General features: G+C 44.5%; 1 protein-coding gene across 1 annotated transcript in view; it reads right to left on the reverse strand.

Annotated features, from left to right (window-relative positions):
• Nucleotides 1–1442: 1442 nt before the first annotated feature.
• fam222a (family with sequence similarity 222 member A) overlaps nt 1443–12237 on the reverse strand; it is a 98446-nt gene continuing 87651 nt past the window's right edge. Inside the window, exon 3 of the mRNA XM_017709309.2 lies at nt 1443–4806. Within this exon, the coding sequence (XP_017564798.1) occupies nt 3416–4806 (1391 nt within the window). The 3' untranslated portion in view covers nt 1443–3415. The remainder of the gene's footprint in view (nt 4807–12237) is intronic.

Genomic DNA, 12237 nt, shown 5'->3' on the forward strand with positions numbered 1-12237 from the left:
ACTGACGCTCGCTCTGCTTTAGCGCTGTTCTCCTGCTGTGACCTTACTGAAGCCGAGGCTGTGAAAGCCGTCATATAATTAGTGCAGAAGCCGAGTGATTAAGCAGAGCGGACGGGTGTTCGTACGGCTCTGTGGAAATCAGCCGTGTGGAGCGAGGGATGAGGAGAGGACGAGGTCTGGCCTGCAGCTGGAGGAGCAGTGACAAACAACCCAAAGCTGAGAAAGTCCTTCTGCTTCAGGGGGCTTTTATTACACACCTGTGATGAATTACGGCCCACCGGTGTGTAAGCATTTGGTGGGTTTTTCCGCTGTGTGAAATATAAAGAGACGAGCTGGTCGTGATTCTTCAGACTGACTCAAAAAACCTGCACACGTTTCATCTGAACGCGAACACGACACCAGTCTGCAATCCAACCTCGTATCTCCAGGACAGGAGAAGGAATAACTTTGAATGGAAGTTAATGGAACGTCATTTGTTTCTAAGCCATGTTTTATCACCTCTGCTGCTCCATTCATCACAGAACTTTAACACAGTGTAAAGGACGGCTCCACTCTCATAAAGCAGTGCTTTAAAATAAAAAAAGGAAGCAGAAATGCGATTAATCACAAATAACAGGATTAATCGTGATTAATTGTGCAAAATAATGCGATTAATCACGACTGTCTAAAATAATCAATTAAATAATTCATAATAATTCATCAGAATTAACTACACAAAAGGTGATTATTCATGATGAGCTACAAAAAAAGTGATTTATCACAATTCACAAAATGATGTGATTTCACTAATAACCACGAAATAATGTGATTATTCATAATTAACTGCGATTAATCGGGATAAGCTTTGGAAAATAATGTAATTACGACTAATCGTAAATCAATGAGATAATTGTGATTCATTCATCATTCGGGAGCCCTTACACATCAATTCTGGTATCAGTAAATACATTTTTATTAAATACTTTTTTAGTAAATAAACTCTTTTATCTGCCTCATGACGTCTGTTTTTAACCATAAGCTAAAAATAATGACCGTAAAGGTAAAAAAGACAAAGAGTCAGATTTAAGTTTTAAATAAATTTTTGAAATCCATTTATTTATTTCTGCACCTCAAAACAGACAGGGAATGAGTATATAGGACAGTGGGAATGTACCGGAATCACAACTGCAGCTCAACATTTTTTTTTCCTTTTTCCATTTTTTTCTTTTTTTCCATTTTTTTTGGTGTGAGCTCAGAGAAAGAAAAGGAGAAGAACTTCATACAGTCATAATAATTGCACTTCATAAACCTAGACTGTAGCCAGCTTTCTGCCTCCGACAGAAAGAAAAAAACTCTCTCTCTTTCCCCCCTCTCTCTTTCTCTTTCCCCCTCTCTCTCTTTCTCCCCCCCCCCCCCCCCCTCTCTTTCCCCCTCTCTCTTTCTCTTCCCCCCCTCTCTCTCCCTCTCCCTCACTCCAGAGTTTAGAAATTCAATTTTCCAGTGAAAGTTGACTGACAAAAGAAATGCTAATTTAGCGACGGGGCTGCAGCGCTGATCCAATTTCTCTCCGTTTCTCCTCCTCCGTAACCCCCCCCCCCTCCAGCCCCCCACAGCCTGAATAAACACCACGGTGTAGAGACCGGCAGCAGGGCCGAGCGAGCTGCTAATACAGCATGGAGAGAGAGGATGGTCAGAGCAATAGCGATAGAAAGAGAAGAATGAGAGACAGGAGGATGAAGGGATAGAGAGTACTACAGGAGAGACAAGAGAAAGAGGATGGAACATTGAGGATGGAAAGAGAACAAAAAAGATGGAGAGAGAATAAAACAGGAGGATGGGCAGAATAAGGAGATAAAAGAATGGTAAAGGGCGGAGGATGGAAAGAGGATTGGCAGAATATGGAAGAAACCAAGAAGAAGAAAGAGAAAGAGTAAAGAGAATGGAAGAGAGAAGAAAGAGAGGAAAAAGGATGGAGAGATGATGGAGGAAGAGGAGAGGCAGCAGTTCACACCTTCTCTCCTCCACCTCCTGAAGAGAAAAAGAAGTCAGAGACTTCTTTGTGTGACTGAGCTTCTGCTTTCATAGCCAATCAGACGACTGGAGAACGATGAACTAACCAATCAGGTCGACCCACAATGACACACCTGCTCCTCTCAGAAATTTTGGAAGGAAATGCCGTTTCCTGCCCGCTTCAATTCTCAATCCTTTCGGCTCCACTTTTATTCTCGATTTCCTCACCAGAATATCTGCTCTGGCCTCTTCTGTCTGAATACGTGTGCTTAACTACAGAAGCAACAGCCTATAAACAACCGCACATCACAGCGTCCAGCGGGATTCAAGTGAAATAAAGGAAGAAGAAGAAATTCTCTAACGTCACACCAAAGAGGTAAAAAACCAGGACCTTAAATATCAGGACATTCTTCATTCTAGATGTTCGATACACCCATCACTTCAGTAACCATCGGACTCCAGCGGATTCCAGTGTTAGTAACAAGCCGTGATGCTCCGGCCTACGGTCCCTTACGAACCAAAGCAGTGATTAGACCTTCGGAATTACAAACAGAGCCAGAAGAGAAAAAAACAAAACAACCCAGAATTAAACAATAAAAAACTAAGCATTCGAGACACGTTTCCCCTTAGCAGCCAATGCATATCATTTACTACAAATATATAAAACAACAAAAATAAGTTCAAGTTTTTCAAGTTTCATAAATACATCATATTCAAACTACTCGTTTCCAGCTTCCCGATTCTCTCACAAGATTTTTAGCTCCCCAAGCAGTGCAATTTTCAATTATACCCATTATTATTATTATTATTACAATATTAATTTATTTTTTGTGTAATTTTATGCAATTTTCAAACAACACTTGAAAGCACTGATCCTGCAGGATTCTTCTGTCTTCGTAACATCTGATGTGTAGACATGTAGGGCTGGCTGTGGAGATGTATGCATGATCTGAAGCCCTAAACTTTGGTCCTTGGAGACCATCTTCCTCCACCATATGAAGCCACACGCTTGGTTATAAGCAAGGGAAGCTGCTTCGTCCTCGTACAAAGCGAGCACAAAGTTTAGTCAAATCAGAGAAACTCGGAAAAAAAAATAAAAACAAAGCAACAATCGGACAAAAAATAACTAAAAATCCCTGTTGGCAAAAAACAAAAAAGAATCAGAATCCTCAAATGGAATCTTCCAACATTCTACTTCCCAGCAGAGCATTCTCTCCCATCCATCAGCTCAAAAGCACCCCCTTAGCTTTCCAGGCAATTGGCCAACGGTGATCCATGTCTTCCCAGCCTGCTAACGGCAAAGTCACCGCAGTTAACTACGGAACAATCCTGAACATCCTCTATTTTTGATTGAAAAGATCTCAGATTTTCCGTCCGTTCACATTGGACCTGCCTAGATGCTTTCCCGGGAATCAGAGTCTGGACTCTATCTGTAAACAGGCAGTCGAATGTGTGCATGTTGATGATCCAGCAGTCGCGGTACTGAGACGGTCTCGTAGCCTTTGCCCAGCATCTGCTCCTTAATGCACGGGGGGTGGATGTCGTTGATCAGGTATTCCAGAGACTGCAGGCTGCTGCTGAGGACCGAAGCGTTGCACAGGCTTTTGCTCGGCAGGCTACAGCACACGCCTCCTGTACTGTCTAAAGGTGGGTGGTGATGATGGAGGTGGTGATGATGAAGGTGATGATGATGATGGGGCGGGAAGCCCAGCTCCCTGTGCCCGGCGGTGGCTGTCGTCCCTGGCAACTCCTGAGGGTTGTAACAGTCGCTGTCCGGGGTAACCAGGATGCTGTTCCAGGGTGGCCCAAAGTACTGGCCAACTGCAAAATTTCCCTGCATTCCTGCACAGTTCAAAGGGGAAGAGCTCACCTTCTCCAGTCCGGCTCCTCCTCCACTCACGCTGGCTGTCATTGGGTATGCCCGGGAGGAGGAAGATATCTGGGCTCCAGCCACCAGAATACTATTCCCTGGGGCACAGGACTCGGGTGACTTGCTAATTGCCCCTCCCCCACCGCTCCCACCACTGTACATCCTCAGCACAGACTGCTGCTGCTGCTGTTTCTGCCACAGGATGTAGTCCACACCCTCAGAATACACCTTCATCGCATCCCCGTTGTGCCCGGATAGTCCCGTCCCAGAGTATCCCAGGTTACCAATGTAACTCCCTCCGGATGAACTAGAGGAAACTCCAACTACAGTGGCCCCCTGCTTGCAGGGGCTGGGGTTAGTGGGCGCTGTGGAGACCTGCTGTAGGGCCTGAGCTTGGCAGTGTTGGTTGATCTGGTAGATGATGCTCTGGATGGAGGGCAGGTTGGACTGAGGGGGCAGATTCAGCCCTCCTCTGCCACCAGCCAGGGGGATCACAGACCCAGCCACTGTCACATTTGGAGGCACAGCTAGTGTCTGGCCATGGCAGTGGGCTAAAGTGCTGCTGCTGTTGCTGGGGGGTGGGTAGGGGGCCACTGCTACCTGGGCGGGGGAGAGCTTAGTCCGCCTGCCCTCGGCATTCTTGACCACAGCCTTCGCAGAGGCCACGAATGATGATGAAGAAGATGAGGCAGAAGATGAAGCGGAGACTTTGACAATGGCCAGCAGACCCTGGTAGCCCCCCGTATGGAGGTGGGGGTATGGGCTGTAGCGCTGGCCCGTGGTGTCATAGCCGTTCACAGTCCGGTTAAGGTGCTTGTGTTGTGGGACCCTGATGTTGGTGGGGAAGATTTTGATGGACAGTGGGTTGTTGGCCGTCTTTTGCGCGTAGGCGTCCAGCTCTGCCGTGCTGGGGTAGCGTGGTGAGTGAACAGGCATGCTCAGTTCACCTGAGAGAAAGAAAGAGAGATATATTACGGTTATAAATCTGTCCCGTTTAACAGCAGTTCCCTTATTCCACTATCTTGCTTTAACAAACCATTCTTGAATTGAAGTTTGCAAAAATCGTTAAAGGCATTTTACAGTTGTGGCAAGCTGTGTAATGTGAATGCAGTAGACAGAGAAACAGATAACTTGTTCAAAGCCTTAGACCTAAATCTGACTCAAAGTCAAACCAATCTAGATTCGATTTGAGCTCTAAAGCTGTGAGCCATGGGGAGATCCAGAGCTCCATAAGAAAGAATTCTAGAATGTTCTTTGTGGCTGATGTGGGCTTTTGTGTGACTTGGTTTGCTTGCACAAGCTAATCTATTAAAAAGAGCCAGCTCTTCGGACCAGACAGCCAATGCGTATTTGGCTCGATTCACAAGAGAGAATGGCTGCTGCGTTATCCATTTTCCATTCAACCCAGTCACAACAGAAAACGTTCAATAATACAATTACCCGCCGACGCATTGTCCTGCACGTGAACGGAATCATACAAACTGCAGGCGATGCTGTTAGCAGCCTGGGACGAGAGTTTGACGAACGCTTCATAATCTCCTTCCGTCCATCATCATCCATCCCTTTCTCTCTCTCTTTATCTCTCTCTCTTCACCCTCCCTCACTGTAAGTTCATCCTGGGCCAAATGGGTGGATCTTTTTTTTAAAAAACTCAATCTGCGGAAATCCTGCACCTTAGGCACTATTAAATCAGTGCTTTGCGAAATTAATTCAGTGCCGCAGAACTGGGTTACCCCCGGAAACCAGCAGCGGGACGTGAGAGAGGGAAGCGAGAGGGGAGGAGGAAAGCGTTTTTTAATTGCAGTGACACAGTTGAGATTTATAAGTAGCAGCCGCAGCAGCGGGGCTCAGCCTCAGCCAGACGAATTCCTCAATTATTCAATCAGTCCATCGCTAAACGGAGCCACGTCGCTGGCCTCCCACAAACCCCCACAACCACAGCCGTCCGGGAATTCCTAACCGGGTTGCTTTATCTAATGGAAATGAAAAGAAGTGGTGGTGGAGTTGGTGGTGGGGGGGCGACGAGGGAGGCTTGAAAACACGACATACCGATGAGCATTTTGTCTCACAAGGTGATTGAGACATCCACTAGAAAAGGCACTGATACCACAGATACAAGCGTGTGTTAGTTAACAAAAGATAGAATTAGAGAATCATTTTTAAATGGACACTATACGTAGCGTGTTATTCATGCACATTTACACAATTACCCATCCACTATTTCAAGTAATACAGACATTCCTTGCCTTGTCCTGTTTCCCGCACTGCTCAAAACACTCATTAAAGACTTGGCACATAACTAAAACTGCACAGGTTCTTCTGGACTGGGAACCACTGATTAAACCCAACAGAACCGCTCTACTAAAAGTACCAGACTGAAACCTGGAGGCAACAAGTTCATGGGTAAAGTTCTGTGACTTCTTGGCAATTTTTATATATTACAGAATTGTCAAAGTAGTCTATCAATACAGAAACAATACAGAATCTAGGTTAGACTACAAAACTACTACTGCATAAACTACTGTATTGTCCACTACTGTATAAAGGACTGTATTCTGAACTACTCCATAAAGGAAAATATTTTAGACTACTGCTTTCTAGACTACTGTATAAAGGACTGTGTTCTAGACTGCTTTATAAAGGACTGTATTCTAGACTTCTTTATAAAGGACTGTGTTCTAGACTGGTATACAAAGGAGTGGATTCTACACTACTGTATAAAGGACTGGATTCTAGACTGCTGTATAAAGGACTGTGTTCTAGACTGCTGCGTAAAGGACCGTGTTCTAGACTGCTGTATAAAGGACTGCATAAAGACCTTTGATAAACTCATCGTAGGGCAAATTGATAATGGAGAAGCGATTTCCGATAGGGAAAAAACCTCAACTGACAGAAGGATCCAAGTTTAGTATTAATCTCTGTCCAGGAAATTGTTCTATCTGAGTCCGAGTGGTCAGCAAAGATGATGTGGACAGGGAAACACTCACACATACTCGCGAACACACTCTCCCAACACACCCAGCAGAGGCAGCGTTAAACAGCGGAGGTGAAGGGCCGCGGTAAGATTGGATTTAAACGACATTATTCAGGCAATTTCACGGCTGCTTAGCTCGGGCCCAGAAAGGAGCAGCAGGGGCGGAGGCGCAGGGGAAAGCACTTCATTTAGCAGTGATAAATCAACTGCCACAAATGACTTGCAACCTCCTCAAAAATGACATTTTTATGCAAAAGCGTTTAAAAAAAAAAAAAGTCTTAAAATTAAACCGGTGCGAACGATGCAGTCAGCAAATGTCAGGGTGCCCTTGAGCTAGTGATTCGAGAGAAGGGCGAGAGGAAGCTGTAATGTTCCTGATGTGTCTTTTTAACAGGCCCACACACATTTTAGCATCTATTAACGTTGCCTCAAACGCCGGCACAGCTAATTCAGTCTGCGGCGCACATGCTTCAAGCCAACGTGTCCTACTCCAGCTGCAACAACGGTGCTTTTCTTTGCTCTAACGCACCTAATTCAACTCAGCAGCTCATTACCAAGCCCCTCAAAAGTGAAATAAGTTATTCTGGAGGCAGAAAAAACACCACCCGAATGGAACAAGTCACTGGGGACCGTCTGTCTGAGTCACGCTACAAAACAGTCTTTAGTCAGGTTGTAACGTATAATCTCAATAAACTATTTTTCCGTCAAGCATTATAGATCATTAACTGCATGCTAGGAAAGAGGGTACAGTATTGGGGCATGGATGTCAGGAGCTTCAGTCCCAGGGAGGGACTGATCAGACCTGTCCACAACTACACATAAAAGGATATAGCAGGACCGCAGTGCATAAACCCCTCAGTACAAAGACAAATGACTCTCTGAAAGTTCAGTGGTGTAGGAAAACCAGACTGTTCGGTATCATTCTTATTATACCCAGTTCCTGAAGTCCTTCAAACAGCTTCCAAACCAACTAAGCCAGGTATTCAAACCACACAAACAGCCCTACAACACACTGTCTCATGACATTGCCTCTGTAAACAGTAAACAATAAATATTTAAAATAACTCATCACGAACAAAGCAGCAGGCACTGATAGCAGTTGTAGTACACGGACCCACTACACAAAACCCTCCAAACAACACAGACAACAATTTCCCACTAGACCCCGTTGAGCTTTAAAGAACAAGTTATAAAAGAAACTGAAAGGATTCAGAAACAGGTTCTGCCAATTTGGTTTGACCAGTTTATTGATTACTTGGTTGACCGAACTGGTTTACTGTCTGTAATTTCTCAGTCTGTATTTATACAGTCTGTATTTCAGTCTGCTGAAACAGTTCAACTGGTCTACTGAACCAGTTTGTAGTCTACTAAACTGGTTTAGTGAATCGGTTTGTTGAAACAATTAGACTGATCTACTGGATCTGCTCTATTATATCAGTTTCTATTAAAACAGTCTATTGAATTGGTTCACTGAATATGTCTAATTACATGGTTTGCTGGTCTACTGAATCAATTTACTGAATCAGTTAATTGAACTGGCCCTTTGAAACAGTTCCGCACTGTAATGAATCAGGGCACTGAATCTGTCTATTACAGCGGTTTGCTGGTCTACTGGAACTCTTAACACAATTAGTTTTTTTGAACCGACTGTTTGAAAGAGTTTGTCGCTGTAGTGAATCAGTTTGTTGCACCACTCTTTTAAAACCATTTGACAGATCTTTTAAATTATTTAATGAACTGGTGAACCAAAATAATCTGAATCTGTCCACTGAACCGGTTTGGCCAGCCTACTGAATTGGTTTACTCAATCTGTCTCTTGAAACGGATCAACTGGCCTATTAAACTGGCCTGACGGAACTGGTTTACTGAATCGGACTGCTGAAATGGTTTGGCCAGTCTACTGAATTGGTTTACTGAATCAGTTTATTGAATCTGTCTCTTGAAACGGATCAACTGGCCTATTAAACTGGGCTGACGGAACTCGTTTACTGAATCGGACTGCTGAAATGGTTTGGTCAGTCTACTGAATTGGTTTACTGAATCAGTTTATTGAATCTGTCTCTTGAAACGGATCGACTGGCCTATTAAACTGGGCTGACGGAACTCGTTTACTGAATCGGACTGCTGAAATGGTGTGAGCGGTCTACTGAATCAGTTTACTGATTCATTCTGTTGAAATGGCTTGACTGGTCTATTCGGTCTATTTACTCAACAGAATTTTACTGCCTTGGTCTACTGAAACAGTCTGGTTTGAGAGTTTGTTCGTCGTGCTAGCAGTGAGCTAGGTAGCGCAGATGGCAGACGCGATGCGTACTCTGAGCGGGGGGGTGTGTGTGGGGGGTCTCTGAGGTTGATGAAAAGGCTCTGATCTACACTGCGCTGTCACTGCCTAATTGGAGGTGGTCTAAATGGGTCAGACAGAGCGGGGGCTGTCACACAGCTGTCCAGCCCACACATACACAGCCTGCACTGGGCCTCCACACACTCACACACACTCCTGCCCCTTGGTGACAGCACAGCCACCAGCCTTTGATGTTCCCCGACAAGCAAATTCCAGGGCAGAAGGGGCGGGCAGAGAGCGCAGCGTATGTGTGTGTGTTTTACGAGCAGACTGACAGCAGACTGATTTTATTTGCTCTGGAGAGAGAGGGAACATTTCAAAGCAGCGTGGCTGGTCCAGATGCAGAGCAGAAAAAAAAAACTTTCTGATCTCCGCTACATGAAGGAGCGAGAGGAAATCTCTCTGATCAGTGTGTGTGTTTTCAACCCAGCACAAAAAAACAAAGCCCTGACACGCTGTTCCATCTTCTCTTCCCTCTCGTCTGTCTCTCCTTATCGCTCGTTGATCATCAGTATCATTTGGAGGTTCAGGAAATATTTTAGAATGTTTTTCCAACCAGCAGCCTCGTCCCCATCTGACAGGAAATCATTAGGGCTTTTCCACGTTAATTAGTGCGGTCTTTAATAGCCTACACTGTGAAAAAAAACAGATATTAGACTGGCTTTAGGTTCAAACTTCACTGTCCTGTAAAATAACAGTACATACTTTTATACCTAGAGAAGAATTTCCTCACTTTATATGCAGAACAGAGCTGGACAATAAATACCCCCCCCATGGGATTTCCAATAGCACATTAGCCCTAAGCTAACGTTCATGCAAATGAACATTTTTTTTGTCTTTTTTAGATAAACACAAGCATCTGAAGCTTGGAAAAGACATTTCATTTAAAATATATATGCAATATATGGACATATATGGCTCTGTCACTTTCTAATTATGCTGGCAGTTAATCTAACATGTAAGTCCTTCAGTTCAGCTCCTGAAGTCCTAACCAATGGGACAGATCGCTTAGCAGTATCTACCCAGAAAAAAGCATCCTGACTGGACAATATTCAACCAGTGAAATAAGAGTATGACTACAACATCTGCAGAGTTTAAACACAACAGTCATGATACTATTAAGCAAAATGTGAGTTAGAAATTCCTGATGTGTATCACTTACGTGCCAGAAATCAAACTAAAAGTGCCTGGTACATTTACAGTTATATGTAAAATCATTATTATCTAATATTAGCTATCAATCTGCACCTGAACGCCGTGTCTTATCAGCAAAACGTCGGCTTTTCTGAGCAACTGTAGCACAGACCGACAGATGAAGTTAAGTCATCATCAATGAAGAATAGAAACCCATAAGGAGATGAAGTTTTATCTCACATCACATTTTGAGTATTTGCCAGGAGCATTCGGACATAATTACTAAACATATACCATGAGCCTACATCGCTAGTGTTTACATGTCGAATTCTATGAGCCTGACGTCACTGTGTAAAATAAAGCTTGTCAGGCACTCGAGTGGCACAACTGTTTAAGCCAGAGGGGCCCAAACCTTCTTAAGGTGTAATGTTTGGTCTTTTTGGCGAGGGCCAAAAATACAAAAGAGCTAGCTAGCACGCTATCCCAGTGTTTATATAAGGAAAAACGAGAGGCATGTGTGCTTTCACAACGTTGACAAAGTTCACTGATCTGATCTGTGCGCCACTCTTCGTTATGAAGACTGGCCATTTCTTTCATTAGCTCATATCTGGCGTCTACATATGTGTTGTTACATCTGTGTTACGGTGATGACTGTGTGGTGGTCAGGGTTATAGGTCTAATGTTTGTCCTGTCATTGTGTGAAGTTGGGTGGAGAAGTCAGAGAAACCTTCTGGTGGGACAAATCCAGTGTACTTGTGGCCTGGAACCCAAGACATTATGATTATAATTGACCTCTCTTTCTCTTTCTCTAATGTTCAAGAATGAGCGCTTAGCCTTCTCCTCCAAGCGCGTTGAGCTCCAAAGACATTGTGTTAGCATCAGTTTGGAAAGGTGCAGCGGAGCGTTCAACTTCCCAGCTTGGTAGCTTCAAATTATCTAGCGAATGAGAACAGTACATGAATATGTTGAGGAGGAAAAAAGAACGAGACTGGAATTTGTCTGTTTTGGCTGACCACAATCAAGTAGCTTAAACTCTAGTATAAGGTATGTACTAGGATAACGTAGCTATTTTTTAGCTAAGGCTAAGGCTTCGGTTGAAAGAGACAGCGTGTAAAGAGCCACGTTACTCTGTCATGGCAAAGTTTTGGCTTAAATAAATGGTTTTCGTTTTAAAAGTAACTTGAATACTTGTTCATGTTTACAACAGCTAATTCACTTTCAACCATATTCCACAGACACAACAAGCATATGTCGCGGGCACCCAATTACCCACGTGCGCATATTTCCGTGCCAGTGGGCTAATTGCTGCCGTGAGGTTTCCAGAAGAAATCCTCCACTAAAGCTCACCCCGCTGCCAGCGCGTGTTTTGGTCGGTGACACGGGCCGTATTTTCTACACCACAAATGAACTGCTGAATCTCCCCCCCTCACTCACATGGCTCTCTCTCTCTTTTTCTCCCACACTCTCTCATTGTTTGTCAACAGGCCGAGACCCCCTGGCACCCGCCCTGGCATCAAAGAGCTTCACACTTCACAGAGCACAGGGATTAGAGGGCTTTCAGGCCAGCGGGGGCTGCAGAGAGCCGCTCCAGCCAACAAAAACCCCCAGCTAGTCCCGCTACCACCAGCAGAAACAGAGAGAGAGACAGATTAAAATGACAGTTCAGCAAAAAAGTCCAATTTACCCAGTTCCCCCCATTACCCTAAATGTGTTCGCCCAGCCGACCGTGCCCCAAGTTTGCTTCTTTAGTTTTGCGCTGGAGCTACACGGCTAATCAATCCTCACACATCGTGTTTACGTGGACGGTGCAGATGGCTCGCTTTCACGCGCACACAATCTGAGCTGTTTGCGCCTTCGTGGACCAACACAGACCTGCTCACAGAGATACAAGTGAACAGATACGCTGATGCAACACGAACACCCATGTGG

The sequence above is a fragment of the Pygocentrus nattereri genome, chromosome 20 (assembly GCF_015220715.1).
Source record: "Pygocentrus nattereri isolate fPygNat1 chromosome 20, fPygNat1.pri, whole genome shotgun sequence".
NCBI lineage: Eukaryota > Metazoa > Chordata > Actinopteri > Characiformes > Serrasalmidae > Pygocentrus > Pygocentrus nattereri.